The 25,147-nt window shown below is 45.9% G+C and overlaps 1 protein-coding gene across 1 annotated transcript in view; it reads left to right on the forward strand.

Moving 5' to 3' along the window:
- Positions 1–25,147, forward strand: part of GPN3 (GPN-loop GTPase 3) — a 116,255-nt gene that overhangs the window by 53,876 nt on the left and 37,232 nt on the right. The window contains exon 6 of the mRNA XM_078667491.1: positions 23,994–24,090. Within this exon, the coding sequence (XP_078523617.1) occupies positions 23,994–24,090 (97 nt within the window). The remainder of the gene's footprint in view (positions 1–23,993; positions 24,091–25,147) is intronic.

A 25,147-nucleotide genomic window follows, 5' to 3' on the forward strand; every position in this document is an offset into this window, starting at 1 on the left:
AACGGGGGACAACGTGTGCAGAAACCGAAGTTGTGCATCAGTGCATTTTCACAAACATTTAGACAACAAAGAGTCATCAAATCAAGTATGACTATGGGGGTAAGAGCCTCGACAGCCTTTCTCCGACTAGAGTTTCACAATGCAAAGGTGGAAATAATTGCTGACGATGCAAAAAAACGTTCAAGAAACCTATAGAGCGAGCCATTGAGAAGAAATAAATGATATGTATGAGTGAATAAATGACAAGGCGGTTGAAATTCACCTTGAAAATTACATGTTTCTACTAATTTATTTATCCGTTTGTAAAGTGCCTGGTTCCGCCACCGACTTTGCGCTAGAAACAGATCCTCAGTGAGGCAGCTGAGAAACTAGAGGCATTTCCCAGTAAGTTTCTATCTGTGTATTGAGGGCACGTTTCTACTGCAAATAAGAAAAGGCCTGGTTGAGAATGGAGAACCGTAATTGTTTTTTTAAAAACATTACGGAGTTTTATCTAGCGCGAACTTGACCTGGTATCAGGTATCGGAGCGCTTTGCATAGCACCAGTTGCGTTACATGAGGACACATTCATTATTTTGTTAGGCACGGGAAGATTAAGTGATTTGCCCAAAATCACAGGTTGTTTCGAGACTCGAATCTGGTTCTCCGGATTCGGGGTCGATCGCCCTAGCCGTTAGGCCAACTGCTCTCCCTAGTAATTTCGATATTGTGGCTTTATTTGATTGGCTGAGCTCTGTCCACGAGGTAAGACAAATAAAATCCGTTCACTTGAAGAGCCGAGAAGCCAATGGGAACGTGGGAAACCCAAATCCTCTTTCTGTATGGGTTGCTTTGTGTTGTGTGCTGGAGCGAGGTAGCACAGTTGAAGCGATCTGCAGCCAGACCTACAAAGAGGAGACCTCAGCCTGGCGATTGGGCGTAGGCTGCAGCGTATCCTTCATTCATTCATTAATCCATGCTGCTTTTCAAGGCAGAAAGGGTTCCTACTGTGCATGCCGCAGGCTGGCTCCCGGCTCCTAAAGGGATGCGAGTCAGTAAGTGTCTTCCTAGGCCGGATGAAAGGAGGAGGGTGAGTTTTAGCTCCCAAATAGGGTGAATCACTCTGCTCCGGAGGATGAAGATGCAATGATGTGGGAACAAGCATCAGATCAAGAGACACGCGTAGGTTAAGATAGAAACAGCAGTGCTTAATTTCAGCCGGTGGGGGGCACCGGCGCTTACATTTTCTAATCAAACATTTACTGATAGCAAACAACCACACACAGGAGCAAGAGGAAGGCGGAACCCTCGTCACAAAGAATCCTGCAATTGTGAGATAAAGGGGCAGTGTCTGGAAGTGGATTAAAGGGAACTCCTTGTGTGAATTGAAGCCTGCACGGCCCTGGTACTGGGCGGCTGACATTGACTCGCTCTGGGCTCCAGTATTCATTCATTTACAAACGAAGTAGTACAGAGAGGCAGAAGTGGCTGGCACTGACTGACAGCCGGCAGGTACTTTACTGATGATGTACATTGAGGCCAACCACAAACAGAGGGGCCCAAAATACGCAAAAATGAGCTCTGAAGGACGTTTCAAAAGCATCTCCTAAGCATACATGCCAACATTTTAGGACAGGGACGTACGTGGGAGATTTAAAATAAAAAATAGGGAGAATGAAAATTCCCCATGGACTTTTATTGTAGAAAGTGCCCTTTCAGGCGGGAGACAGCTAAAATAAAGCCATTTTTGGCTTGAACAATCTGTATTCTTCCGCCGGAATCGGGTCTATTGGCATGTATGCTCCTAAGTGTCGCACACATCTTTAACGTGCGGAGTCCAAAGCCACTCCACAAACCATGCAACCGTCTCCAGGAGCCCGGGTTCCTCGAGGGAGTGCCCACCGGGCAGTCATGGCATTAAATGGGCCTTGTATTGTAATGTCACGTGTCTGAACACGTGACTCCAGCTGCAAGGTCAATGACGAGGGCGTGGCTTTGATTTGTGTTTGCGTGGACTGGAGCATGCAGGGGCTGTAACAGGGAACTGGGGGACCCCTGATGGCACTGCACTGCACTGCATGCCAGGATAGGGCACCCCACCACGTGAAACACTGGCTGGGTCCCTTCAAACACGCACCAGCACACAGTGTGCTCCTGGGCACCTCCGTACAGAGCTGTTATCACCCCCACAGCTTCTGAGTTCTGGACTGTCTGAGATTGGAGACATCTGACTTAGACCTGCTGATTTGTCTTTGCCACGGCACTTGGAAAAGCGGAGAACAAGAGCTTGGAAACAAACAAGGTGTTTCCCCAGAGAAAAACGTTGAATGCCCGTGCCATCCCCACTTCTACACAGGTGAGTGGTGACACTTCAACAACCTATAGAGACGAAAGCATGGTTTGTTGCATAAAGATTCCACCACACACTGCTGCAAGGCTCTGTTTGCAAGCTCCTCGACTTTCAGTATTTCCCGAATAGGCGCTAGAATCCTCAGAGCATGGGTACAACGCACTTGGAAAAGCCTGTTAGTTTGTGTCCTGCTTTTCACACACTGGTGCACTTCTGGCTAGGTGCGGCTATGGTGCATTAGTGCACAGTGAAAAGAGGGAAAGTCTATTTTTAGGTCTCGCCTACGACGAACGCACTGCAAGCATCACCCAAAACACACCTTTCATCCTTGCACTGCAAGCATCGCACAAAACACACCTTTCATCCTTGCACTGCAAGCATCGCACAAAACACACCTTTCATCCTTGCACTGCAAGCATCGCACAAAACACACCTTTCATCCTTGCACTGCAAGCACCGCCCAAAACACACCTTTCATCCTTGCACTGCAAGCATCGCACAAAAACACACCTTTCATCCTTGCACTGCAAGCATTGCACAAAAACACACCTTTCATCCTTGCACTGCAACATCGCCTCAAAGCACACCTTTCGTCCTTGCGCAAGCAAACCACGCACAAAAACACACCTTTCTACTGTAGAAATGCCAGGTTCTCTTGAATATGCACCTTTTCCATTGGGGAATGCACACGCATTGTTTCAAAATACAATTCACGGCTTTGAAAATGCGCATTTTGCCTTCAAAGAAGCACATTTTTAAGTTCAAATTACGCACTGGAAGCTTTATATTTGCAATCAAAAGTTTTTTTAAAAATATTTAAAGGGTAGTCCGTGATCCGTTTTAACATTACAATTAGGAATTTTACTTTTTGAGTTTAGAGTTTGTTTCGGTGTTATACTATTTATACTGTTATTGTGTTTATTTCTTGGGGGGGGGGGGAGCTCTGGGGTGCGCCTCGAAGTGTCCCTCACTATGCAGTTCATGAGCACGTGTCTTTTTTATTGTGCCGTTTCCTCTCTTCTGTTATTTTTATAAACATTGGCTGTCTTATTTGAAGGCTTTTCCCCGCGGCTTTACAGAGAGCTTCTAAGTGAATTTACGCTCTAGGGAGCTGGAGGCGAAATTCAAATTTTTTCCGTATCCAGGAGACACGTTAAACTGTGTCCGAATGCAATTACTCCTTTGTTATAAAGACTCATTTTAAGAAATGTGTGTCTCGACAAACATTTTAAAATAAGAATTATTTGAAAAATGTGGTGCCTGAGAGGCTGTGAATGGAAAAGGGTTGTAAGTGTAAGATGAAAAGAGCTGGTTGCGAAACGTAGAGGGGGGAGTCGTGATAACATGTCCGCGCCACGTGGACACCCCGAACAATGGGACAGTCTCGCCCCACACTCCATCCCTCGCCCCACACTCCATCCCTCGCCCCACACTCCATCCCTCGCCCCACACTCCATCCCTCGCCCCACACGCCATCCCTCGGCCCACACGCCATCCCTCGGCCCACACGCCATCCCTCGGCCCACACGCCATCCCTCGGCCCACACGCCATCCCTCGGCCCACACGCCATCCCTCGGCCCACACGCCATCCCTCGGCCCACACGCCATCCCTCGGCCCACACGCCATCCCTCGGCCCACACGCCATCCCTCGGCCCACACGCCATCCCTCGGCCCACACGCCATCCCTCGGCCCACACGCCATCCCTCGGCCCACACGCCATCCCTCGGCCCACACGCCATCCCTCGGCCCACACGCCATCCCTCGGCCCACACGCCATCCCTCGCCCCACACGCCATCCCTCGCCCCACACGCCATCCCTCGCCCACACCCTCTATCTCTCTCTCGCCCTCCCTCTATCTCTCTCTCGCCCTCCCTCTATCTCTCTCTCGCCCTCCCTCTATCTCTCTCTCGCCCTCCCTCTCTCTCTCTCTCGCCCTCCCTCCCTCTCTCTCTCTCTCGCCCTCCCTCTCTCTCTCTCTCTCGCCCTCCCTCTCTCTCTCTCTCTCGCCCTCCCTCTCTCTCTCTCTCTCGCCCTCCCTCTATCTATCTTTCGCCCTCCCTCTCTCTCTCGCCCTCTCTCTCTCGCCCTCCCACTATCTATCTTTCGCCCTCCCTCTCTCTCTCGCCCTCTCTCTCTCGCCCTCCCACTATCTATCTTTCGCCCTCACTATCTATCCTATCAGCACAGCATCACTCGGCACCACCACAGCATCACTCAGGGGCACCACAACATCACTATGCGCTACCAATATGCTTATAAGTACAACAGTAAATTACAATATTATTATAATATAATATTATTGCCAACATTGCTTAATATTTTGCAACAGCTATCATCTTGCAAATCATCTTTATACACCAATACAGACTTTGCTAAAAATTTAATGCAACACATTGTCATATACAATGCCAATAACTCAAACTTTAATGCTGCGAGACCTATTGCATTGCAAATGCTTGTATTTTTATGGCAGCGAGTCAAGCAGAGCTTATACGCTCATTTATCAGTTGCACTATGAGAAAGCTGCCAGCGCCTTTCTAGCTTTCTACAGTGGCTTTTTTCTTCCCGTAGAATAGGAGAGAACCAAGTCGCTGGTGCTCTGTTTGATTTAGAGGGGAGGAATTTTAAGGGGGCTAGTTGGTCAAGTGTGGAAGAAACTGGAGCATTATAGTTAGCTAGGTTTTCTTCAATGTTTTCAGTCACCGAATGTGTACTACTAGAAAGGATATTCGAAAAATGGCCTGCCGTTATTTTATGCCACTGTCTTAACCAACGTTCCTGCAACCTACTGGGCTTAGCCTACTTTCTCGCTAGTGATTCTCTTTTATCTAACTTGCACTATCGAATTAATACATGGATGTCTCAGTGTAAAGGGAATTGTTGCGGGTACCATAGTTCTATTCTAAACCTTAAAGCTCAACCTTAATCCCTCCTGCTTTGCTAGTTTGGATGCCCATGCTGGTTTCAGGGATTCTTGATTATTAGAATCTTTGCAATATCCTTGAAACAGAGCGTCATGTTATTGCTTTATATCTCTTGTCAAAGTGCTTAGAAACCTTCAGTACAACCGTGTCAGGGGGCTATTAGAATAATCTGAGGCGTGAATGTAAATCATGCATATTAACTCGGTGTACTAAGTTGTCGCTGATGTCATCTGTGTGTGATTTTTAAGCAACAGATTTGAATCCTGGTATGGCTACGATCAATTAACTGTGTACTACTTTTTTCCTTGCTGTGAAACATTTTTATTGCATAGCGACGTAGTCATTGTTCTAATTGAGCCAAAGCAAGCGAGAAAAAGTATGCTGAATAATTTTTGGCAAACATACTTTTTGCAAGGCTTTTCTATACACAATGGGAAATGCTTTGAAAACTTGTCTCTTCAAATTTACCTTTCGTAGAAGTTTTAACAAACACTGGCTAATCTAAGTGTTTAAGGATATTTGTGCCATAAATTAACAAAAAACTCACAAAAAATGTGCCAAACATTGTGGAGTTCCACAGTCTTTTTGTAGAGCCTTGCGTAGGTTGCAAAACCTTGCAGATTTAGGTAGCTCTTAAAATGAATTTGAGTAATGGTAATACCTGTTGCTTGCTAGCACAATTGTGCAGTTCCATGATGGTGTGTTTTTATAAATTCAGAATTGATCTAAAATAGCTTTTTTGTATCAACAGAGTGATGTGTAGTGCTATCGTGATGCAGATATCGTTTTTAATATCTATATTTAGGAATGAAGTTATTTTAGCTCCATGCATCAGATTGTCAGTATTTCAGATTGGAAAACATATAAATTCCCCTCACACAAAGTATTTAGTTTTTATGAAACACAATTCTTTCCCTAAATGCCCGGTTTACATTTTTAGGTCTCGCACCTGAGATGTATCGCGAAGCGATGTCGATGCGAGGCCGATTGTGATCAGTTCTGCTTACAAGGAGCTAAGGGAGACCAGAGATGTGCACGCGCCGCCTGCCGTAATCGGAACACTGGATTCAAGCAAGCCGGGCTGAAGACGGCTGGAATGCCAGAAAACGGTCCTCGGAAGCTTGTTTCCGGTCCAGGGTAAGCATGGCTTGGCAGTTCGGGCTGGACTGTTCCCATGAGGCACAGGGTCAGACTGATTTGCATATAGCCATGTCTGAACTGGGGTGGCAGAGTGGGCTAAAGAACGGTGATGGATTAAACCCAAATCTTTTGACTGGGTGTGAGTGTTTGATTGATTCAGGTGCTCCGTCCATCACCACCCCCTTTTGTACCGCTTTTGGCCGCCATAAGTGTGGCAGGGTATGCTCAGACGTGAGTCCCTTGCTCACTTTGCCACTGGATTCAAGCAAGCCGGGCTGAAGACGGCTGGAATGCCAGAAACCGGTCCTCAGAAGCTTGTTTCCGGTCCAGGAAAGGCATGGCTTGGCAGTTCGGGCTGGACTGTTCCCATGAGGCACAGGGTCAGACTGATTTGCATATAGCCATGTCTGAACTGGGGTGGCAGAGTGGGCTAAAGAACGGTGATGGATTAAACCCAGATCTTTTGACTGGATGTGAGTGTTTGATTGATTCAGGTGCTCCTTCCATCACCACCCCCTTTTGTACCGCTTTTGGTCGCCATAAGTGTGGCAGGGTATGCTCAGACGTGAGTCCCTTGCTCACTTTGCCACTGGATTCAAGCAAGCCGGGCTGAAGACGGCTGGAATGCCAGAAACCGGTCCTCGGAAGCTTGTTTCCGGTCCAGGGAAGGCATGGCTTGGCAGTTCGGGCTGGACTGTTCCCATGAGGCACAGGGTCAGACTGATTTGCATATAGCCATGTCTGAACTGGGGTGGCAGAGTGGGCTAAAGAACGGTGATGGATTAAACCCAGATCTTTTGACTGGGTGTGAGTGTTTGATTGATTCAGGTGCTCCGTCCATCACCACCCCCTTTTGTACCGTAATCGGAACAGGTCGCGCGCGCGTTCTCGATCTCCTGTCTGCCTTAGCTCCTTGTCAAGGACCCGTAGTCTTCGCAGGAGCAAATGGCCGCTATCTCCCAATGCGCCTCTGCCGGTGACGCCGCGCTTCTTACAGAGCAACGTCACCAACAGGGGGGAAAGGGGAATTGGAAGAGAAGAGACACTCCAAACTGCTGCCACCCTCTGTCGCTTCTGACATTTCTGTTGTGATTTCGGTTTTCTTCTGCTCTGGAGGGTTGCCTAATGCACAGAAGGAGAAAGCCTTAAACACCACAAAATTGCCTTGACATGTCTTACATTATCACTCTGTCTCTAGTTCACCCTGCCAGTTATTCTTGGAGTATAAGCCTCTCTTCTGTAGATTGTGTTTTCACTCTACAGAGTTAGAATTGCTTCTGACGTTCTGTAATATATATAGAGAGAGAGTTAACCTACATCTATGGTCTCGTATCACTTCTATAGGATGTGACTTAGCTCGACAATTTACCTTCTAACTCTGAAGAAAGTCGTTAAGTAATATTGCTTCTTCAATCAGGTTTCTAAATATAGTTTTTCTCTAGTAATGTCCTGGAACTCGCTGACTTGTTCAATATGATATGTCCTTCAAACAGGTGCGCAAATGGGAACAAGGAAGGTAAGAAGGGAAAGGAAAAGGTAAGGAAAAGTGCAAGGAAGGACAGATTCTCTATGAAATGGAGAACAGTTGAATTGTTGACCAGCGCTGCACAGTTTCCATAGAATATTCTTACTTGAGAGGTGGCGTATCTGCATTCAGTTCCGAGCCACTTAAATCCTTCTACACGGACTTGTTGCCTCTGCCTCAACGAGTCTTTCTCCTAAACGGATAGAAGCGACAAGCAGTTGATACTTCTCAACTACTTACTGCCTCACAGGAACACTTCTGACTTCTTCCCAAGAATTCTTCTTCCACGACGGGAAATTAAATACTCAAGAACCTTACGTAGTGTAGCTCTCACTACGGGCGGAATTCTCTAACCCCTTCAGCTCGTCATGAGGCACGGTGCTCGTGTGCTCATGACGAGCTCAGCTCGTCATGACCACACCCAGTTCTATTATAGCCCAGCACAGGATAAAAATATCTCAAGCATCGATGAGGCTAATCCTGCTACTGTAACCTCAGGGAATACCGTTCTCTCACGCACGCTTCAAATGCGGAGAAACGGTGGAGCACGTGTTATCTCCTCCAAAACCAAATTGAAGTGCGCAGTAGAATCTGCGTACGTCACCCTTAAAGACTAGACTGTTCAAGTAGCACAAAATGGTGCCGAATGCATTACCAATACAGCGGCCATCTTGTAACGGTTGATTGTTAGTTAATATCATACCAGGTATTGATCATTTGCGGTTTGACCACAACTCGGGCTCTTCTTTTAAGGACACCAGATGAAGGCTCGTTCCTGATTGTAGCAACAGTGAGGTTCCTCACACTCCTACAGCACACAGAGACACACACACGCACACTCACAGACACTCGCGCACACATCCCCCCCCCCCCCAGTCATCGGGCTCTTGTTACGCACGCATACACACACACACGCGCGCGCGCGCACACACACACACACACACACACACACACACACACACACACACACACACACACACACACACTCGCGCACACACACACACACACACACACACACACACACACACTCGCGCACACACGCGTGCGCACACAACCCCCTCACACCCCACTCACCGGGTTGTTTTTGCGTGTCCCTCTCTCCCTCGGCAGCCAGCGGGTCATTCTCACCAACAGGCGGGGCTCTCAACGAGCACGGGAGACCCGCTAGCTGACATGCAAATCTTCCGACGGGCGCGGGGTAGGCTCCCGTCAGCTTCCTGTATTTTTGCAGCCCCGCCCCGTCCCAACACAGATTGCCTGGCTTCCTGTTCATGCCGGGCTGCGGCGGTGAGTTTTTTCAATACTTAACTTGTTATATAGCACAAACTCCACCCTAAGCTATTATTATAGCGCTTTATATAATCACCATTTACCCTACACAAGGGTACATACATTTTTTTTAGGCACGGGGAGAGAAGTGATTTGCCCTGAATCACAAGACTGTGTGCGCACGCCGAGACTCGAACATGCAGCCTTCCCGACCACCAAAGTCGGCAGCACTAGCCGTTACGCCACATCCTACCCCCCCACCCCACCCCCAAGAGGTGGAATGAACGCCCAGATCATTAAACAGTGCCCCCTTTGCATGCCGCGCTGCACATCTTTCCCCTGCCATATGGCCAGTGTGTTCATTACGCACAAGCAGCGCACTGTCCCCGGGGCACTGTGCGCTGCCTTCATTGAAGAAATAAGCGGGTTCGGAGGCAGATTTAAACCGGTGCAGCTATGGCGGAGGGCTCAGGGGCGGGGGCGACTGCTGTGTCTGCACCGCAGGCGCCCCGGGAGCTGGGAGGAACCGGTGGGGCTGGGGCAGGAAACACACTATTATGTACACACATTATGTATAGGAATATTTCAGTATTTGGGGTCTCCAATATTGTACTTTTGGGCTATATTTGAATGACCGCTCCTTTTCTTTTGCGTGGCGCGTTTCTGTGCGCCTTCAGAGCCGACTGCCGATCTGCCCGCAAGGATATGTGGAGTAGAGATAAGAAAGGCAATTCGCATCACGAGGCTAGCTCCCAGAAGCGGCCCATCGCGTCACAGGGAGCATTTTATAGAAGAAGACAGTTCGAAGTGAACGCAGTGCAGATAACAGAAACTAGAATGTCGTGTGGTGTAGACGGATGCTACAACAACTGTAAATGTAAATGCCACTCAATTTTCCGATCTAAGCATGGGGGGAAGCTGCCCGGAATGTAACTCGTCACCTGTAGATGAGGAATCTTTTTTAACAGCGAATGTCTGTCCATTCAACCACCTCCCCTCCAGCACTAACAGCATGCTGCACAGTTTTCATTACAGCACTCGTGCATTTACCGCATTACCTGGTGTCAACTGCTCCCCCCACGCGCTTGTTCTCGCCCCTATGCACACAGGATGCGCTCGTGCCGTAAACACTTGGCCTGTAGGTTATCAGAGTTAAGTGTATGTCAAATACCCCAATAAAGCAATAATAACCACCCAGAACAATTCCGCGAATCACCACCCTCTTGAACTTGGAGTACCCTTGTCTCCACCCCACAAGCCGCTGCTTTGTTTGGAAAATAAAAATACAAAAATATTGAAAGCTGGCCTATTGGCTTTGTAAATCCTTGTTTATTTTTATAGCAAGGGCACATTTGAAATGCAATAGGTCTCGCACTTGCGAGAGTTAAACTACTGGCATTGTAAATGACAATGCCTTTTATTTAACAGTTTTAAAAACATAAATAAAAGGCATTGTCATTTACAATGCCAATAGCTCAAACTCTTGTAAATGCGAGACCTATCGCATTGCAAATGCTTGTTAATAAGTGTGGTGGGGGATCCTAAAGCACAGGAAACAAAATGGCAGCATGCTAACGGAACTTTACTGGCTGGCTGCAAAATAGTTTCTCATCCCTGTTCTGGAAGTTCCAATGGGCTTCCCTGCACAGCTGTATGTCAAATAGATGATTGACCAAGTGAGTGCCTCTTTTCTCAAATGCCAGGGTTGTGAAGGCTTTATGGTGCTGTTGGCTGATTCTGGGCCACAAAACTGGAACCCTTGGTCGCTGCCATCTGTGTTTATAGTCTGGGTGGCTTCAACTGCCTGTAGGGACATCTCCCTATATTCCCTAGCTGTGGCAGCAGGGCCTGTTTTCAGCCATACAGAGTTGAGGAGCAGTTATCATCTTGTGATCCTGCGACCTGTGAGATTCTCCTCTATTTTATTGCTCTCCTCATAAGCTTAGCCTCTAGCAGGTTAAAGTTTGCTGTGTCTCCAGATGGGGGATGCCTCATCTGGAGGCATCGAAATAATAGAAATCTGTGCAGATCGAAATCTAATTCCAGTTCACGGAATGATCAGGAAGAAGATTGGGTGATCAACTCCCTAGGTTACCTCATACCAATAAGATTCCATACAGGAAAACCCTTAAAAGAGGATTCTAGGATTAGGCATATCCATACTCGTAGGGAGTCTCACCCGTCAACCTGCCGCTCCACTGAATTGATTTGAGCCATAGATTAAGGGCTTGTCTAGTAGGAGTTGGCAAAGCAATTTGTAGATGCGCTCTATAGAGTTAGTGCAAGGGAGACCGGTCTCCCAACACCGACTCTCAGACCAATAAGCTGGGTCCACCTGCTTGATAACAACCCAGTCATTGATGACAGTTAAGTGTGATGCCCAGTAGTATGATTAAATGTCCATCATTCTGTGCACACTGTCCTATGTAGACCTGTAGTATCTTGCCATGAAGGCACATGGGCCTTGCTGCCCTAAAAGAGCATTTGGAGCATCAAATATGATTCAGATTCTTCTGAAGAACGAAGAGTATTTTAGGTAAGGAGACCATTTTGATGAGTGTCTCCCAAGAATGGATAAAGTGACCTAGAACCAATGGCTTAAAGAAGTCACAGGGTCGACTAATATTACGCATCCTGCATTGAGGTGCTTCGCATGTCGAACAGCTACCTAAATAGTTAAAACACCTGGGTTTCCCACCTGAGCTCCAGGGCACAGAGCATCTCATCAGGAAACCCCTGTACCAGGCATATAACCAATTTGAACCAGTGACTCCTATATTTAACTGATTTTGTTAATAAGCTGCATTGCTCCAAGGCAGAAAAGGACATTCTTCTAGCGTTTCCCCTCTCAGTAGGAAATGGAAAGGACAAGATAACATCCACCCTTGTCATTGGCAAAGTATATAACATTCAGAAATCGGGCCAGAAGTGGATTCAGAATCCTGTTCTATCTTGGGTTTCAAATGAATAGTCCCACGCCTACAGCATCAAAGGCTCTTTCAAAGTTGACTGACAAGAAGGCCAGTGGGCCCGCCAGTCTAAATGAAAGGGCAAATGCATTATGTAGACATCTAATGTTATTCCGCATTAAGCTGCTCGGGTCCATTTTAACAAAAGGAGGGGCCGCCTGATAGCCATCGCACTGGGGTCGGCGACACAGAATATCCTGGCGCACTGGCGCTCTGCGCAACTTCCTACGCGACAGGGCTGGCTCCATCGCCTATGGACAGTACTAGGCATGGAACGGCTCTCCCTATATAAAGCAGGAGAAGGGGCCAAGTATGCGGAGCTTTGGAAGCCATTTCTGGCCCTCCTGTCGTCTGAATTTGTGGAGGTAACTTGTCCGAGGTATCTTAGACTGCTGCGGCTAACGGAAACTGAACAGGAGAAGAGGAGGGATGGGCCCACCCGTTAGGGGGGGGGGGACGAATGGGGTAGGAGAGAGGAACAGACCATGGACCACACGGGGAGGGGAAGGGGAGGGGGTGGAGAGTTGTTGGGGTGGATCGGGGGTTGGGGTGCGGTAGGGGGGTGGCAGGTAGGGTTTCTCTTGGGGTGGGGAAGGTGGGGCTGGGAACGGGGGGGGGTTGTTCATTAAGTGTGTCACAGAGGTACACCAGGCCCTGGCGGACTACGCAGCCGCTGGCAAGGGGGTAATGCAGGTCGGCGGGGGATGGACAGCGGGCTGCAAGACATTGTTTTACATTTCAGGTCTTCCTCCACGCTGGAGCCGGTAGCGACGATTAGTCATGCATGCACGTTGCCCTGTTTTAAACGCGGCCGGACCAATTTGGGTTGTAGGCGGCTTGCTGTGTATAACTGCACCCTCGTAACTGGGACCTGCGCTTTATTCCCACTTGATGCATTGACTTGCTTGTCGGATTGGCGGGTGACTCTATACGGCTGTATTGTATCCATCCTGTCTTGACATGCTCAATAAAAATATTTGATCCTAAAAGTATGAATGCATGGAATTAAACAATGGGAATGGTAGCTAAAATCCTGAACTCTTGTTTTTATCGAACAAATAGGCTTATACAAGACACACACGTCGCCAGGATCTTCAAGTTTGAGTTCTGTAATGAAAGATTTTCGTAAATCAGTTGGGGGAGCCCCATACTATTGTGCTGTGAGAAACGCATTATGAAGATGAAGAACTAATGTGAATGAGAACCACTTAAACAGTTCTTCTGAGATCACAGTAGACCCAGGAGTCTTACAGCACTTGAGTTGTGCTATTGCCTCACAAAACGCCTTGGTCGACTGTTCAAAGTCTATATGATCTCTAAGTGGCTGGAGGAGCAATGGTAAAGGGATATCCCTTTTCTGTCTCTCCGCACCATCCGAAGGGTCTCTCGTTTTTTCTCCTTCACGGCCCTAAAACTCATCACATTGGCTATGGTCGTCTCCCGATTGGACTACGCCAACTCCCTCTATCATGGCATGCCGGCCTATAACGTCCGCCGACTACAGCTGGTTCAGAACCAAGCTGCACGCCTGGTCTACAATCTCTCTAGATCCCACCATGTCACCCCCCTTCTGAAATCCTTACACTGGCTCCCCATTCTCCAACGCTCTCAATTCAAGGTAGTCTGTCTTGCCTTTCAGGCCTTATCAGGCTCTGCCCCTATGTTTATATCCTCAGAGATTAAACCTTATGTTCCCAGCAGGGAGCTCCGCTCCTCTACCCTCCATCTGCTGGTCATCCCCGATTTCGCCGTAAGAAATGGGGAGGCTCCAAATTTTCCACTCTTGCCCCCATATTTTGGAACTCCCTCCCGGCCCACCTGAGAGGCACTACCCAATATCCACTTTTTAGAAAGGCTTTAAAGACATTTTTATTCACCAAAGCCTTCCCCCAATAAATTACCGTCCATCCCCGCTCCATTCTCTTGTCCTTGAGGACTTGGTTTATCACAGCGCCATGAAACCGTTCCGGTGAACGCGCGCTTTATAAATATTTTAAACTCAACTCAAACTCAAGGAATTTCTCTTTTGGGCCCGGTTTGGAACTTCACTTGTATAGCCTCTCATAAGTGAGTGCCACCACTTGGCATTCATTCAAGCGGTTCTGGGCTATATTACATATTTTGGCTAAGTGGCAAGAGTGATTGTACCTCTGACTCAGCCAATAAAGTAGCCTGCCATGTTACTACAATTGTAGAAGTGTCTCTGGGAAGCAAATAGCTGATTCTTGGGCTCATTTGTTAATTGTTGACTAAGGGTGATTTGGGCAGCTTCGATGTTTAGTAGAGATGCATGGTTATTGAAGGTGCCGTGCTTGAGTTCTTACTCAAGGAGATAGGCCTCCAGTTGTGCAAACTCTTCATTCTTATCTTTTTGGCAAGACATGCATCCCATCATGATCACATCAATGCTAGTCCTCTCCTGCACGACTACCAATTTGGCTTCAGATCACACTGCAGCCTGCTAATTTGCACGTCTCAGAGATCACCCTCCATTGCTCAGATTAAGATGATCCCTACCTCCTGATATTGCTGGACCTCTAAGCTGCTTTCGACACACACAACTGTAGTGTAGTTCCTATTATCCCAATAGGCTCTGCGCATTGGAATAATATCTTCAATAGTGTAGACGTAGGACAGAGGTTAACTAGGTCTTCTACTGACGATATTAGACTTAAAGTTTAGTGTTTGCCAGCTAGCTCAGAGTTCACTAGAAACTTTCTCGAATAGACAAGGAGGAGTTTAACCTCCCTGGATAGACAAGAAGGGATTTAGTTTCTGACAACCATAGAACATGACAACTTTGCTCTCCCCTAATCAAGAGTGTATCTCTAGAGTCGTGTGAAAACAAAAGACAATTTATTTTACTCAGTCAGTTCAGTGCATTCTTAGTTTCACCAGATTGTAGAGAAAAGGAAGAGACGGGCGTGTTCAATAAAAGATGTTATTTATTGATCAGTCTCTTTTCTCATACAAGAGAAATGAATCGCTATTATTGCAATACTTATAGTTAAGTAAAGTGCATACAGTAATAACAGAATTATAAAATAATACTGTAAAAGCATTGATATGGTTTCTTAGCCATATGATACTTAAAATGGATAAAATAGATACATACATACATACATTGACTAATCGTACTCAACTGGTGCTTCTAACTACGCCTACCCCAATGTACCTGACCTAAGCCTAATACGTGGGCGGGAGTAGATAAGTAGCAGTTTAAGTTAAGTTTGCTTTGCCAAGGGTCTGCTTCAAGAATTCTCTGCAAGGGGTTATTCAGTTCAGTACCTGGGATTTAGAAGGCTGGAGGGCTGGTATCTCTATCTCAGGGCTTGATATCCCAGCTGCCTGCAAGGGCGGCTGGAAGCGCCGGAGCTGGATTTCTCGGCAGGAGAAAAGGCAGCGTCTCTCTCTCAGCGCGTCAGAAAGGAGGGGCAGCGTCTGTGGGCTTCGCTGTCAGCTGGGCTCCTCCGCAAGTCTCGCTGCTCCAATCTTGTCACCACCTCGTGTGTTTGCTTAAGGCAATGTCGGTATTATTTATACCTGAAAGGTGCCGAGATTGACGTAAGGATGGACATAAATACGTCAATAAGGATGTCATACGAACTGGTCGTTCGCACATTCTTTACTGAAGTTCTCGGCCAAATCAAAACAATGGCTGTGGGGATTTCCCAGGTCGTGGTAGGTTTGATTTGTTTTTAGAACACCGTATGCCTATTAGGGGGCTGGAGAAATAGTGCTTGCCTAATGAGATGGCATGCGCTATGACCTAATCAGATAACGGGCTTCTGTGCCGTTGTATGGCTAATCAGATAACGTTTTCTGTGCAGTTGAATGGCTGCTAGTTAATTATTAACCAGACAAGGGTCAGAAATAGGGGGATCGATACAGTACCCATAGTAAATACATCACACAACCATCCTACCGCCATCCACACTCTAGGGTCTCAAATGAGTTTCAGTGGCAGTGTCCTTCACTGATTTTCCTCCTACCTTTTCAAACACCAATTGATTCACACAGGTCCCTAAAGATCCCCATCAACTGCAGAGTTCCCCAGGGTTCCATACTGTGTCCTGTCATCTTCAGCATCTACTTTGAACACCTTGGTGCTCTACTCACATATAACAGCATCAAAATTCACCAATGTGCTGATGATACACAACTCTACTAAAAATCTCTGCCACTTCAGACATCCAATGCCTCAAGCCCTAACTGCACCTCATCCATACATGGATGTTCCGTGCCTACCTGAAGCTGAACACCACCAAGTCAAAATTCCAGTTAAATGCCAAGAACAACAAGCAACAAATTGCACAAAGCTGGCTCAATGACATGAACCTGGACAAATTTGAACCCAAACTTTCACTGAACGCCAAGTCACTTGGCTTTATCCTTAACACAAACCTTGCACTTCTCCATCTATGCATCCAGGATCTAGAAAACTATCTGTGTCCATCAGAACTGTCTCGGCACTGCTCAAGTTAGTATAGCACTATACAAATACTACACAGAGAATATATAAGCGGTAGTGCTCCCTGGATTAAAAGCCGCCCAAAGCACAACACATGAATCAGCTGATCCCTTATTAGTTTGTAAAGTAAGAGTTTGATTTTCTGCAAGTTAATTAGATACGTTTTCATTTGTGACCCACCAGGCATTGAGCTTCCACACACACCTTTTTTTAAGGAATCCGGAGTCCACAGTACAGCATTACTGGAGAGTGGTTAGATCTACATCTGGCGAGGATGCTCACTTAGAGATGTGGTTCATGTCTGCATGGGGTATAAAGACTTATTCCAATTTGGAGGATTTATGAGCCCTCTTAAAGTTGTATGTTTTGGTAATAGGATGTACTATTTGCCACGCTTCTGTGAGGCCCAAAACGGTGGTGAAGTCTGAGAGGGTAGGCTGAGGGAGTGTCTGCCTAGTCCCTTAATGTAAGACACTATTGAAGTATCCCACTGTATCACTAAACTAAAGGAGCTAAAGAAGGAATTAGACACTGTAGGTGGGACATATACTTTTAGACGAGGGAGGATATGACCCCCATAGAGTAGGAACCTGAGGATCCTAAAATGTGCATTAGATAGGTAAGGGAGAGTTCCTCTGGCAAAGGAAAGTAACCTTTCGTTACACTATGGTATAACCAAAATGTAAAACATTTGGGAATCCATAGCTCCCTAAAAAGGGACCGGATAGGCACAGAGATGAGTGTTTTGAAGTATCTGTATGTTTGTAGCTTTGAGAACCACACCTCTCACCCCCTTAATTATGTTCTTTAACTCATTGACATTCCTGGATAGAACCTTGAGTTAGGATATTTCTGCATAGTTGTCATGTTATTTCTTGATAGTTGGAACTCCCCACTTACTGGAGTCCCAAGGATGTCTGTAGGTGCTGTCCCTGAAGGCCAGTGGGCCAGTGTCTGATGTCACAAGAGTGAAACTAAAACTCTTACAAACAATCCCCGCCACCCTATAGTTCCAAATTGAAGTGGCTGTGTCACAGGACAAACAATGAGGAAAGGCGGTAGGTTGGTAGCAAAGAGGGTTTTATTATCAGTTTGCCAAGTGCCACCAGGTCCTCTGGTGGATATGCTTCTATGATTCGGCTCGGGTCACTTCTTCATTCCGGCTCTTTGTTTGTCCTCCCTTGGGTTGGTTTTCCCCCTGGGGCGGGGAGTGGGTGGGCAGGCAATCAGTTATCAGGCCACCCTCTACAATATTAGTTACTTCACTAACATTCCCCGGGTAGTAGGGTTACGGGGCAGGTGGAGGTCACTGAACTGCCTTCTAAGGCAGTTAAACAATAAAGAAGTGGGGGTCAAAGTAAAGTAAGACACCACAATAGGGAGCATGGCTCAGAACTGGGGACTTCACTCTAAGCAAAGGGAATCTCTGTCCTCCCTCCAAGACCCCGTACGAGCTCCTTCACAGCCCTGTGAGAAATGCATGTGTGAAAAACCACCCGCCCACTAATCAGCCGGTTGTTCGTGTCACTTGCCTTAGGCCGTTGCTCGATGACGGAGCCACGGCTGCCTCGCCTGGAGCGCCTTCCCCTGGGATAGCCAACACTGCTGGTCAGCTCCGCGCCTCCTAGTCTCCGGTCCTGTTCCCGCACTCCGCACTCGTCACTTCCGGGTTTCCCTCTCTCCCTTCTGGCCGCGCTTCTCCTCCTCGAATGCTGAACGCCTTCTCGCCTTCACCTAGCGAACCTTTACCCACTGCCAGGTTTCGCTGAGGTCCTGGGTTCCGCCCCTCCACAGATGCCAAACACACCTTTGCGGTACTCCAGGACACCTGCAGTCCTTCTCCAAGGGCGCCCTGTCACAGGCTGTGTCCTTGTCCCTGAGATTGTTTTTTAGAGACACTGAACTCGATTCCCTTCTGAAAATACAGATATTAGAACCAAAAGCATAGGCAAAGGAAACAATAAACCTCAGTCTGTTACCTATGTAACCACAAACAAAACATGCATTGTCATAGCCATTAGGTCTTGCCTTTGGGACCTTATAAGTGTTTAGCCATGCAGCACAATATCCTGAGTGCTGTGCCGCCAGGGATTGAAGAGCTATACAACTATTACAACTGACTGTATCATGCAGTGTGATTCAGGATTACATGCTTGCCTCAGGAAACATTTATGGAAACATTCCAAGGCTTTTTAATGCACAGGCAGAAAGACAAGTGCCTCAGTGCAAGTCAACAGCACCATAACATTGTGTGTGCGACTGCATCACTAGAGTATTGAACAGCCTATGAAAAAAAGCAGTGAAGTCCTTTCCAATGGAAGAGACATCTCATCCCTCCTCTCCAGACCTCTACTCGCCAGACACCCTTCTCCAGAGTTTTCCATTAAAAACACTGCTTGCACCATCCCTTTACCAGCAAGCCCCTGGCCCGCCCTCAATCCCAGCCCCCTAAGTATAGGAGCACTGGACATAGCAACAACAACAAAATGCTCCCAATTTTCAGATTAACAAATTAATAAATAAACGGGTATAGCGTCCGCATCACATAATCTCCGGGCACCTGAAAACAAAAAACATTTACCTGACCTTGTGTAATGTAACTGTCACTTTTGTATAGAGCTCCACTACCTTAGGGTTTGGTGAGATTACGCTCTCTAAAAATGCTCCCAAAAATGTAATCTGACCTTGTGTAATGTAACTAGCAGTCGTGTAAAGTGCTCCAACACCTTTGAGTTGAATGCGACAGGATTTGCCCAAGTCTTGCCCTTAAGAGTTCTGCAATATTGGGCTGCTGAAGGTCCGATGACCTAGGCTCGCTAAAGCAACAAGTAGTGAAGCAGGAGCGGCTTGGGGGAAATCCTTGCACTTTAAAGTCCAAGAAAATTGAAGAGGCGATTTCGAAAACCTTGTCTGACATTTCATCTCAGTATTTAAACAGGACGGGGGATTAAGTGATGGGCAAAGAGTGACACAAACAGGAATCGAAGAAACAAAATAGTCCCCCAAATGAACACATAAACACAAAAGCATAATGTTAACAGTAATTGGGCAGTGCTCTGTGGGAGAAAACCATACACAAAAAGGAGGGACAAAGAGGAAGAATTAACCACTAGCAAGCACGCCTTTTTGAATGACAATCAAAGGGACGAATAAAAAGGCAATTGCGGGCTGTAAGCCCACAGAGTGAACACAGAATGTCTCCGAGATACAGTGCATGCGCTGTCTAGGCTTGAGCTAGAAATATTCAGGCCCTACATCCAGCTCCCAACTTGGTGCCGTCTAATCGTCATACTTAAAGTGGCACATCTCAAGGAGGGATGAACGAGGTTATGCAGAGAGACCGTGTCAGCAAGAACACTACTCGGCCCACCAGATCTCCACTCTCTGCAACCACTCCATGAGCTTGACCAGGTGTCATGTTATGAAGCATCTCTCAAGTGGCACCAGCGAGTTCTAGCTGGCCACTTCATTTAAAGCTGTGTTGTCAGGGGTGCTTTTTTTAATCCGGCTGGCTTTGCTTCAGCTTATCGTGTCTAGATTACTCCCCTGCTCTGGGCTACAAGGCTGAGGTTCATCGACTAAGTCAGTCAACATGGTGTGCCCCATCCTTGTCTCTGGCCATGTGGCTAAACCAAGTTTGGAACAACTACATTTCCTGGACCACCCTTTCCTTATCCTGCTATCCGTATCTTCTTTGAGTGGAGAGTGTCTAAGAAAAAGCTCCCACACACATCCCTACATGGGGCCTTTCTTCTGTCCATTCCCATGTCTCCTCTAGGGTGTTAGAAAAGGTGTCCTTGGACTGAAATATTCCCTTGAATCTGGCTAGGTAGAGGAGCATATATCGAATACTCTTAGCACAAAGTTTGGTTTACCCTTTCAAAGGATTTCCTCTACAGCTGCACTGGCAAATGCAGTCCGGGAATACCAGGATGAAATAGGAGTCCATGTACCTTCCCCAGGCTCTTTATTGTTTACAGTATTGTATCTTGGACTTTCTAGTTCACTTCATTATTAATCCTTGCTGTCGGGGTATCCTGGAAGTACGTTTTGAGGTCTGGCCTCTGGGCACGCTTCACAATGAAGCAGGTGGAAAGTGTGCCTGCTGGGGCGATGCCATACAGCTATTGCTCCAGGAAATTCACTGATTTGTTCCTTCAATGAACCCAACGATTCATATTTTGGTCTACCTTTTTCTCACCTCCACTTCCAGCCACACCATCCTCTGGGATCAAAGCTACTCGTTGCATATTTTTCCTTAGGGTTACAAATGCCCCATGTCTTGACTGCGCTGAGGGTGTATGAGATTTTGCATATAATAATTTTTGTGACTGGCCACTAGATGCAGCCCACCTGTTCTGCTAAGTGATGCTTTTAGTCTTTCGACCTTTGGTACTAAATGTGTGTAACACTATTGAATGTTTCATGTTGTATTTTTTTCAGTATGCATTTTAGTCCGATTTGGCTGTGTGGTGGTATTGGAGGAGATTGTGTCCTCACATGTCTGACTTAGAGGAGCTATTTTGTTTTAATTTATGTTTTTTTAAACCATTCACGTGACTGGCCAGTATAATGAGCCCTCCGGTAATGTAAAGTGATACTTTTAATATAACACCAATTGCCCTCAATATTGTTATCTTGGGGCCAGTCGGGAGCCCATCTGTGGCATCATGGATTAAAAGTATATTGTTTAGTCCTTATCTGCTTGATGGGGGTTGTAATGGTTGCAGGTATGTGGCACCCCATGTGCATCACTACTGAATGTTTCATGTTGTATTTTTCTGAAACGTTTTTTGCCAATTTGCATTGTAGTCCTATTTGGCTTGATGGTGGAGGCAGTAGGTTTGTTGCTGAAGGTTGGGGTTTTCGATGTGGGTCGTGGTTGTTATGGCTGGTATGTCTGTAGTTGGAATAATGCCTGCAAACTAGAAACATGCTTGTCGAAGCTTGACCAAAGAAACATGGATTTCCTTCCTCTTCTGATGCGCGGTTTTGTTACTTTGGTGGCGCACATTGATATTTTATCTCGTACACAACTTATTTTAGAGGGGGGCAACAATATTTATTTGTTGGTAATTTTACTTGTTCCATTGGAGTAGCTTGTCTGTTGTGAAAGGTCACTGGCTCGTAGTGTAGGATGTGAAGTGTAGCCTACAGATAACTATTGGCAACCCTCATGATAATCCCCAATTCTGTGAAATTGTGGAACTGGAATCCTCTGTTTCAACCCTGGCACCATATTGAGAGGCTGAGTTTCAACAGTGATTTACACTCTTCCCTAGATAAATGAATTACAACTGCTAACCCTCTTGCTACTACAAAGTGAACCAGCACATAATAGACCAGAATGGGCTGCATGAGCTTTGGGATCACTGACATCTGGGCGGCAGATAGTTTAGCTTTTTTTTTTTTTTGCTGTTGACCTTGTGTCTCGCACAAATTATTGGTTACTCTCATAAGACATGTAGCTGGGTCAATGAAGAGACTAGTCTTCCTAGAACCATTTTGTTAGTTTCCCGAGCGGGTCACACTCTCCTTGTTTGAAGATACTCAGAATTAACTTGGTTTGATCATAATTTAATAGTTCCAATATAATGTGGGACAGTCTGGAAAGCGTTTAATGTCCATATCAAAGCAAGATGGGGTTCTAAAAACTATAGATGCCGGTCAGATCTGTCAGACCAGGCTGCAGAGTTGAGTCAAAATATGTGGCGTTCCAAGATAAAACTGTCTTAGTCGAGCTACTCATGTTCCATGGGTGAGAACAATAATACCAGGAGATATAGGGGAGTAGTGTTCCCAGGCAAAACTGGGACCGCCCTGGGTGTCTTTAGGGGGCATGTGGTAATACAGGAAGAGGACGGTGGGCCTCGCTACAACATGGATGGATCTTATATTTGTTTACTAGTTTGTTCCACCCTTTTCTTGCCTCAATCTCTATGAAGAAGATCTAACAAGGATTATCAAAATGGAAGTCGTATCCCCTTAGTTTATTCCAATGTTGTAAAAGCAAGGGTCATTAATAATCTGTGAGATTCCAACAAACAAAATATCTGCCTACAGCCTTTAACAATGTAATGAGTACACCCGTAAACTCCCAATGGCTTTAACAACCCTTTTTCTCAATACATTGGTCTGGGCTACTGCCTTTGATTAAACTTTTCATAATAAAAGGGTCATGTCTACGGCATCTGACTAATTTTCCCAGTGAACCAATAAAGCCTATATCCCTTTATCATTGACTTTTCACCATCCCAGGCCTACTATATCTAGTATAACCTTCCCCATAAGGCAACCCTCAGGCAAACAGTCAAAATGATATAAATATGCTTATAATTAGAGTTGGCAAAACAATTTTTAGTCACTCTTAAGATGGGTCACAAGGATTATCAAAATGCAAATCCTTTATCTGCAGGGTTTGTCACGGGAGGAGTGGGGGGGGGGACCAACAGAAAAAACAATTGTCTACAATGGTAATCTCAGATTCCATGTAGCAAAATACCGGTCTACAAACTTTAACACAAAATAATCAGACCACCTTTAAAGGCCTATTGGCTTTAGCATATACGTTGAACACGAAATAATTCAGCCCTATTGCCTTTGCACGTAACTTTCCTTAGTCGACAGATCAGGCCGAAAACCTTGACTATTGGTTAGCCATTACCGCTCCTGTTGTATTGAACATAAGCTTTCCCACAAGGCAAAGGGTGCAACAATACATTCTGCAATCGTAGAATCAACGCTTTACAGAGCAGAAGCTCTTCCTTTTTTCCATATCATTACATAGTGTGAGAAGTGCTGCTCTGTCAAGCCAAACCTGAAAAACACAAACTTCAAGTATGATGGTCCGATTGCTGCACTGATCCAGACACTCCAAGTGGTATGTAATATATCTGGTGGGGCATGTCCCACATGACCACATGCTATCCAAGGGCCTGATTCTTAAGTGTTTGTGCACTAAAGTCTGACTCTGGTCCACCTAAAAAAGGTTACCAGGAGAAATCTACTCCTCTGAGGGTACGGTGTGATTTTCCAAGAACACAATTTGGAGTGAATGCCCTGATATTTAATGAAGGATTAGAGGAAAAGTATTTTTCCCTGGAGAGACAAAAAAATGTGTACTCGCGCACGCATAAATGTACAGATGCTTGCTGTTCTACATGTGGAAATACTTCCACATTGAGGCACTATTCCAGTAATTATTTTTGATTTTGGACTATTTCCCAAAAGTTTATGTATTATGTCCAAAGCTATGTGAATGCTTTAAATTCTAACCTGACAAATAAATAGGAATCCAGTTGTTATATCATAATAAATATCTGCGTTGCTAATGTTTATTTGGGCTCTGTTCGATGTCTCTAGGTTTCTAGACCCAGATATGTATTCATTAATGGAGGATTCACCAAGTGTACTAAAAACCAAAAAGTTCAAGAAAATGACAAAAGCAATATGCGGCCTGGTAAGTATTGGTGTATGATTGTTTACATTATGAAACTTTATTTGCAGTAAAATGTTTATAATCTATTCTGCTTGTGTAACCGTACTGCATTGCTTGCATTTAATCTGTGATTTTCAATGATCTATATTAGTCCGTTGTGGAGCAAGTGACAGACAGACTGCCAGAACAGAGGGGATTATTTGTTTTTTTAGGTCTCGCATGTGTTGTCCCTTGCTACGATCTAATGTTTTGTAAAAAAGAAAAACAACTCTCAAAACGGGTTTTTAGCCCGCCCATTACTTACCACTGTTTCACTCCTTTGTCACTCTCATTTCCTTGCTTCTCATTGGTCAGCGACTCGCTTTCACTTTATTCCTCTTCGTATGTTTGTCTCTGGATGGAAAATGGGCCAAGTACTGATTAATAGTTTTATTACTGTACCTCTGATGCTCACACTCTGATTAAGGTACTTTTTCATTTTATATATACAAATCCTTTTACAACAGTGATTTTCACATAGTCAGACCCCCCAGGATTCCACGATTTGCAAACAAAAATCGTGAAATTTGCAGTTTTGTAAAAATCCATATATATATATATATATATATATATATATATATATATATATATTATTTTATTTACAAAAGTGCCCGCAAAGTATGCACCCCCCCTTCAAACTTTTGTCGGTCGAGCCCCCCCATCTAAACCTTTTAAACGTCTAGCCCCCCCACCACCACCACCACCTGACAAAAAAGTTCTGGAAGCTGGTACTCTGCATCATTGATAACCATTCCCGCCTGCAGAGCCCAGGGTGAGCGGTGGGTTGAGTGCATAGTGATCAGTGTGAGTACAATGTGATTCCTGTGTGTGCAGGGTGAGTGTGAAAGTGAAGGGCGGGTATGAGGAGTGAGTTGTCTGAATGCAGGGTGCATTTCCAGACACAGTTGGAGTAACTCAGCATGTCCTTGAGGCCTGGCATAGGGTTTCAGATATTAGTTAAACTATTGCTTTTATGGCATTATTCAGGGTCCAGGGGTCGAGGGTGGAGGAAATAAATATTGTGCTCATCCTGCAACAA

Source organism: Lissotriton helveticus, chromosome 11 (assembly GCF_964261635.1).
Source record: "Lissotriton helveticus chromosome 11, aLisHel1.1, whole genome shotgun sequence".
NCBI lineage: Eukaryota > Metazoa > Chordata > Amphibia > Caudata > Salamandridae > Lissotriton > Lissotriton helveticus.